The following is an 8121-nucleotide window of genomic DNA, read 5'->3' on the forward strand; positions in this document are numbered from 1 at the left end:
GCCACTTTTCATGGTTGTAGTACTATTTGTTTGTTTTTAGCATTTCCCACTATATTAGAGTATACCCTATTAGCAGGGTAACAATCACATTACCATTTTTTGTCCTTGTCATAGTACTGTGTTTTTCTAGTGTCTGCCATTAGGTTGCAGCAGTTGTGGTATGGTAACAATCATTTAGCCATTTTGGATTATTATAACACAATGTATTATTATGTTACAGCATACCAGTCAACTATACCTAAATTATTGTACATAATAACTAACTGTTCTCTCCTGTATTGTCTGCTTACCATTTTACTTCACCACATACCAGGTTGGCACTTTTACTTCACATCCACATGAAAATGTTTCTTCCAGTAATAACTGGGACCACACTTGAAAAACTGTATTAAGTACCATTCTAAAAATCTCATAAAGGCCCTTGGTGTTTGTTTTGAAAACATATCTTTACAGATATTGTTTATACTGATGACTCTCTTAACACAACTATATCAGTGTGTTGAATCATAAAGAAGACAGTTTAGATCTATCATAGCTGCTATTTATTAGACTACAAGGTTTGTTTATATTCTAATATCTGTATGTAACTTTACAATTAGTTGTTAAGTTATATTCAGAAAACACAAGGAATTCAGTTGTGTCACAACAACAGTTTATTAGATGATTCAAGTTCATTTTCTACTATCTATATATTACCTTGAGACCAAACAGTTATGAGCTAGCTATTAAATCAAAAGGAAAATTAGAACAGAACTATTACATGTTTAGCAACATGTTAATTTACTCAGTGATTTCTTTAAATGTCTATATTCATACTATAATAAAGTTTTTTCCCTAAATTTCTAAATCAGTTAGAAACCTTATGAATTTTATTATTTTTATATTAGAAAATATTTCAGTATTTGTCTTATATTGTGATATTTTACTTATAATTTCAATCAAGGTATAATTATTAACAGACTAATACACTAAAATCTGCCAGACAACACTGAGCTGTGTTTAATGTCTTTTTTTATTATTTGTGTTATGATCACAATTTAATTATAATATCAAACTTCCTTCAGAATCACACTCTTTCCCAGTTCTATAACACAATAAATGGGCTAAACAAGAAGTGATTTAAAACTGAGAAATAAAGCAACATTTGGGTCAAATAATTTTAATAATTTAGTGTTATAAACGTTTTTGTCTCTCACAAAATTTTAAAACTATATAGTTAAACAATCAAAAACTGGTAAATATATTTTGTTAGAAATAAGAAGTAGAAAGTGCACTTCTTGGCCTAATTTCCCTTTATGGCAGACATTAATATGGTAAGCTCTACTGCTAAAACTATCCATTTTTAACAAAACTATGATAAAGAATGATAAGAATCTTTATATTTTATTAATGTTAACTGAAAGCCTGGTTCAGTCACTTTTCAAAATAATTGATATCAATGTTCTTGACATTGAACAGTCACATGTTACTAATTCTTTAAACACACAAAAAACTGTATGGATACTTTCCATCAAGCCAGTAATTATAGGAAACCAGAATATGTAACAAAGGGAAGAATTAAGTACAATTATACTAATCACTGTTTGATGTTAACTGTCTGAGCTGTTTTAGAACGATTTCTACCAATTTCTTCTTGTCTCGTTGATTCTTTTTTAATGCTGAAAATATATTTTTCTTCTTGTCTGCTTCTCTCACCCTTAAGGGAGTAAAGAACATTAATTCACACTAAATGTATGGATAGGTCAAATTAATAATATTTTTAAAAAATAGTAAATTATATTATTAAAATTGTACAAATCTTTTTCATTCACAAACCTGAACAAGACTACCTAAAAAAATAAGACCCTTTAAAAATGTTGCATTATTTGAAACTTGTATTTTTTAGCAATAATTTTATTTCTAAAACAACTTGAAAGGTAGTAATGCACTTTTCATAAATAAATAAACATTGCAATTGGTTCAAAAGCATGCATTATAAAATATAAAGTGTAAACACACCATTGTAAAGTAAAAAACAAAAAAACTTTTAATCTTCATAACAGAAATTCATAAATCAATCAGTTCTTTTATAAGTCTGCACACACACAAATTTGCCCTAAACAATGTTTTAGGTAACACTGCATAACAAATCATTTGCTACTAGAGAAAACTCAAGTAATTCTTGGTAATTAAATAGTTTTGGTTTCAGATATCTAATCAGAATTTGTCCATCACCTCTAGATTTTAAGATACTGTAGTATCTCACTACTTTATCAACAATATGTGTAATACCATACAATCAGCTCAGTTCAATAGGTTTATACAGTGAAATTGAGTTTACATAGAAAGTTTAATGGACAAAAGGAATAAATTTTTGATAACTTCAAACAGTAACTGTATTGTATTGGTGTAAAACTCCATATATATTGTTCATATATGCTACTTGTTCTTGATAAAATTATAATGAGTTGCACCAATTTTGCTTCATTCCCATGTTCACCTTTTCTACCCAGGAACATTTGAGGAGTCCCTCAACTGAGCTTAAAATGGGCAGAGTGATACACCTCTCTCTCAACTGCTTTTCACTCACTCACTCAGTTGGTTACTTTGTCTGGCTCTGCGCACACTCAAAACAAAGTCCATCTTCCTCATATCATACCTGTGATATAATCAAATAAAATCAAAATTTTGTTTTTAAAATATTTTAAACTAGTTCTATAAACATAATTCTTTTATACTTTTTAGAAAATTATTTGATGTGCTGGCTGCTTTCACTTCAAGTAAAGTCCAAAAACCACCTAAACAGTTTATGCTACATTTGTGTTGTACAGTTTCCAAATCTGGCTTCACACAGTGGCTAAATAAAAGAAGAGCAATTGTGTCATTGACAATTTCAATGATACAGTGTGAGCCCAAAGATCATCTAACTAACTGTTATTTTTGCTTTAATATTTCTGGATATTCAGACAAAACTAAACAATACACTAAATATCCAGAGATTGCATCTGTGATGAAACCAGTATCGCATGGGGATGATTTTCTTGTGTCAGATCCAGTAGCAAATTGGGAAATAGAAGTTATACTGCAAAAAATGACAATGAATCATCTTTACTTCCTTCATTTAGTAATTTTACCCCTGTGGCATCTCAACATAAGCTGCCTCATCTGATCACACAAGATAAGCTAAATGATTAGATTTGTGACTTGTTTTATATTGAATCAGCATGGGGAACTTTCATTTACGGCAATGGAATTTATCATAAAAGTCTTGCTTCTCACTACAGCATGCAAGATACTTTGTGTTTCTGTACAAATGTTGATGCACTAATTGAAGAATCAAGTACTGAATATACTCTCAACATTTTACCAATTCATCTAAAGTTAGTCTGAAAACTGTGCTTTTACATAATGAGAACACTAAGCCATTGGTTTCTGTTATTAATGCTGTGAACATAGTAGAACATGCAGCTTATATCTGAAGCAATCAAATATCCACTACTGCTAAGTCTATAAAGTGAGTATACCAAACACTGTAGCTTTTGTCTGTCTGGGATAGCTGATATCATAAAATTCATTTAAAAAAAGGAATGGCCTAGAATTTCCTAGAATTACGTTCTAGGAAAACAGAAAGTTGAGTTCCAACTTTCAGTGAATCATCAAGATATGTTTCTTCCCTCACTCCATCTGTCTTATCAGTTTAAAAAAGTTAGTGAAGTAAAAACTAAAAGGTGGTATCTTTGTTGGGCCACAGATTTGGGAATGGGAAGTGCCGATGAATGGTGATTTTGAAACATTACTCAGTCAGAAAGAACTTACTGCGAGAAAATCACTCAAACTGGTTGTTAAAATTTTCTTAGAAATTTACAGAGATGAAAACTATGTTGTGACGATTAATGATATCCCTGAGAACTAGAGGAAAATTGGGTCCAAGATGTCACTAAAGTTACACTTCTCACACTTTTAATTAAGCTTCTTATCAAATTATCTAGGTGCAGTGAGCAATAATCTAGGTGAACACTTCCCTCAAGATATGTCTATAATAGAACAGTAACATTAAGAAAGACAGTGGAATCCTGTGATGATGGAAGATTACTGTTGATTCTTATAGCATGAAACTAACAACATACATAAAAGATGCAACAAGTCAGTCAGGTATTTTGTAAACAGAAATAAAAAATAATACCATGATGAAAGTTTTAAACATAGCTTAAGTGTATTTTCAGATATAATGACATGTTGTTTTTGAACATTCTTAAATGCAGTTTTCAATGAATAAATAAAGTTATCAGAGAGTGTTATTTTCACAATATATAAGAATATTCAGAATAAACCTAACATAGCTCAAAAACTAGAGGTGATCAGTAATATTCAACAATTTTTAGAATCAGGATCAACAAACTACTCATGAACAGTTGTATTTTTATTGTAGTAGAGAAGCTTCTTTTGTGGACAGTGTAACTTCTAAACATATAATTACTGTGCAAAATTACTCAAACACTTATATGCTTTACATATTTCTAAAAAATTACTTTGACTGAATGACTTAAGGATATTTCAACACACAAACAAAAAACATGAATTTTATCTCATAAGTACAACTCAAAGCTGGTAGTTAAAATCATATATAACTTCTATTATAAAGAAGCTTACAAACAGAACAACCTTAAATATAAAATTTCAAAATTACTTACAGATCAACCAATACAAAATATATACTTCATGATATTCCTACAAGTACCTATATTCTTAGTTATGCCAACTAACAAGACATGCTTTAACAGATATGAGGTGTTCTTTCATTATAAAAAGCCTAGCCACCTAGTTATCATAAAAAAAGGTTAAGGAAAATTATCGTATTTGTATGGAAGAAAGTATCAATTAATTGTGCAAATTTGTGGTAAGCACTGTTAAATATATGAATAAACAAACATTCTGAATTTATGTGGTTTTCTATTAAATGAAACTAATTATGGCTAAATTAACTAACACATTCATGATTATTAACTTCAAAATGTAAAATAGAATTTTAGTTATAAACATTATATCATAAATTTAAGATTTGATTTCTATCTACCTTAGAAAAATAATATATTGATAATATTTATCTACTTTGTATTCAATGTTTTATTGCTGTCACAACACGTGGAGATGAAAATCTGAGAATGTTTATTTAATTTGAAGCATTGGAACCTATCATCTTGCGAATATGTGCAAATTGTATGCATGTATGATTAACTGACTACACAACAGACATTCAACTATTATTAAACTCTTGACAGTTAAAACTGATTCATTAATAATTATGGTATTAATACAGAGAATTCTCAAGTTATGTCTAATATATTACTATGATAAAAAACATCTACGGAGAGAAACTTTTCAGTAATAAAATCTGCAACTGTTTCCAACTTCTGATTAAAAAAAATATCTATATAGTTCAAATAAAAATTAAACGAGTAATGAATATTATATACGTCTAACATACCACCATACTTCATTATGATTAAAAGGCATTGATTCATCTGTCATGGTACCCTTAATGCAAGCAAATTTTTTTGCTATAATCCCAAACACAAGATTCAGCTAGCTTAGGAGGTTTGGATTTGTTCTAAATACATACCTTAAGATAACAATGCAAAATAATCCTCATAAACAAATATATATATATATATCAAACAATTTAACTAATACTAAAAATAAACTAACATTAAAGAAAGAAAAAATAAAACATTACTTTATTCACAGTCTACAACTATTTATCATCTTACCTTCATTCTTTCCAAATTTGTATTTACACCTGTCAAAGGCTAGTTGAGAAACTAAATAAGACTTAACTTTTAATTTAAAAAATGAAACTTGACATCTTGCAGGACTCGTCTTGGAGTAAGACATCAATAGTATCAGGTTTCTTAAGGGCAACACATGACTAGGTAACTAAACACAACTTTTCAGGTGGCTATAGTATTCTTTTTCCTTTTTCAAAAATCAAAACATGCATAATCATTATTGGAAAGACTTTAACAATTTATAATAAAGCAGTATATAGTGACATTTAAAATTAACTTTGATTACTTATATGTTCCACTTACTTTTCAAGCAGAACTACAGCAACTTGTGGGTTTACCCTTAAACACTTGCTATTTTCTTGTCCATAGTCATGAAAATAGGTTTCCCAGTCCCATGTCATAAAAAGATCTAGAAGCTATTAGAAAATATAACTACAAAAATTCTGCAAGAGAAATTCCAGTGCACCAAAATAAAGTAAACTGCTATACATAAATTAACTAACAAAAATTACAAGAAGAAGGAATTGTACACTATAAGTCAGAAAGTAATAATAAGAAATCAGTTTCAGTGAAAGGAGACTGATGGACTCTGTGACTAAACTAAAATAATTGGAAGATGTGATATCGAAAAATATATGTAACTATTTTACTTAGTAGAGTTTCCACAGTTAATACATCTTTAATTGTGTTGGTTTGTTTGTTTTTGAATTTCATGCAATGCTACACGAGGGCTATCTGCACTAGCCATCCCTAATTTAGAAGTGTAAAACAAGACGGAAGTCAGCTAGCTATCCCTAATTTAACAGTGTAAGACTAGAGGGAATTACGTATTTTAAATACTACACATTCACACTTAGACACAACTAGCTATCATCTGATCTTAACATTAGTAACAGAAGGTGTATTTAATGGCCTAACTATAAGCATTGGGTCTAAAACATTATTGTAACAAAGGCTTAGTTGAAACACTACTCCATTGAAACCCTTGGTAACTTTTATCTTATTTTTGTCTATACCTCAATTTAAATAAACAACTGAAAAAAATATAAATAAAATGCTATTTAACTTATCATGATGCAATAAGTGAGTCTAGAGTATTTGTTTTATAATTAAGCTTAAAAATGTACTGTGGAATAACTTACTCTAAGCTCAATAAAGACAAAATATCAATTCTAAATCTAAATAATTTCTGAATTAAATTGTTTTGTTGTATCACCAAAGTTAACAAGAATAAAAAACAAACCAATATGTATATTAAACATTCAACATAAATACCATAGTTGACCTAACAATATCAATTGGGAGTTTTGTTACTAAACAATGATGTAAATTGTAGACCATTACTATTGTAAAAAAGAGCATGACACAAATTGTTTATTATATATATTAATACCAGAGGGACATTTAGAGTGTTCCTTCTAACACACCACACATTATACTCTTTAACACTGTAAATACGTGACAGCCATAAAGCTTCTTATTTCCAAAAAATGCAACATAAAGATCTTCAATGTTTTCAATTTACTAAAATGTTTAGTTAAAATAAAGTTAAAAGAAGTTATTTCAATTTTTAAGTCTATCTCATGCTACTTTTATCATTTTTATAAAGTATTTCATAACTTGTTCTTAATGTTTCATGAAAAATTCAAAATCTTCTTATTAACAGTAAGCAGAGCCAATCTTTATGCATATACTCAAAAGGTGATTTACGAAACTATAACTTTTATCTCTGTATTTCTACAGACTGGTGGAACTTTAAGCGAATAGGTCTATTCAGATACCAATAACTACTTTGAATCTATTCAATGTTACACAGTATGGCTTTCAAATGCATTACTAAACTTTTGGAAAAGAAATAGCAATAACTAACATACTGAGCAAGAGCAAGAATTTAAACTGAACAAAATACACTATTCATTTCAAGCAGGCCAAACTAGCCTAACAATCCTTTGACTGTTTATGTGCATGTGAAACATGGGAAACTGAATGGGTGCTTGAATCTTTATCAGTACTACATATAACCCAATAAAGGTGACGTAAAATATCTTAACTCAACTAACTATTCTTTTTTAGGATAATAAAGAGCAATGATTAGTAGGGCACATTACAAGTACAGATGTTGATGTCATTTATTTCAATAACAACAGAAGACATTCCTGTCATGTGTAGATGTACATAACAAAATGTGTGCATTACATGAAAGATGGCAGTGACAACAGTTAAAAAGATGTTAAAACAGTTTTCACAGAATAGAAAAATAAAAAAATTAAAAGGAATGGGAATTACAGAAAATGATAATGTAAAGAAATATACAGGAAACAATACTAATATATGGGAAATAGAAAAATGAATAAAA

General features: G+C 29.1%; 1 protein-coding gene across 2 annotated transcripts; it reads right to left on the minus strand.

Annotated features, from left to right (window-relative positions):
- Window positions 1-278: 278 nt before the first annotated feature.
- On the minus strand, window positions 279-7889 carry LOC143237563 (exocyst complex component 6-like). 2 transcript variants are annotated; one of them, XR_013020137.1, is made up of 4 exons: window positions 7826-7889; window positions 6069-6181; window positions 2480-2638; window positions 279-1696 (listed from the first exon to the last, which is right to left on the minus strand). XR_013020137.1 is itself a non-coding variant. In XM_076476965.1 (3 exons), exons 2-3 carry the CDS (start codon window positions 6164-6166, stop codon window positions 1573-1575), a joined length of 222 nt encoding a protein of 73 aa, XP_076333080.1. In that variant the 5' UTR covers window positions 6167-6181; window positions 7826-7889; the 3' UTR covers window positions 279-1572. The 2 variants fall into 2 exon arrangements, 1 of the variants encoding a protein (XP_076333080.1); XM_076476965.1 differs by lacking the exon at window positions 2480-2638.
- Between the last annotated feature and the right edge of the window lie 232 nt (window positions 7890-8121).

Source organism: Tachypleus tridentatus, chromosome 13, assembly GCF_004210375.1.
Source record: "Tachypleus tridentatus isolate NWPU-2018 chromosome 13, ASM421037v1, whole genome shotgun sequence".
NCBI lineage: Eukaryota > Metazoa > Arthropoda > Merostomata > Xiphosura > Limulidae > Tachypleus > Tachypleus tridentatus.

Excerpts from the sequence above, each read along its gene's own strand:
- LOC143237563 (XM_076476965.1), bottom strand. The coding sequence starts at position 6,166 with ATGACATGGGACTGGGAAACCTATTTTCATGACTATGGACAAGAAAAT. Across the intron at positions 1,697-6,068 it reads GCTGTAGTTCTGCTTGAAAA|GGTGAGAGAAGCAGACAAGA; the intron begins GTAAGTGGAACA and ends TACTCCCTTAAG.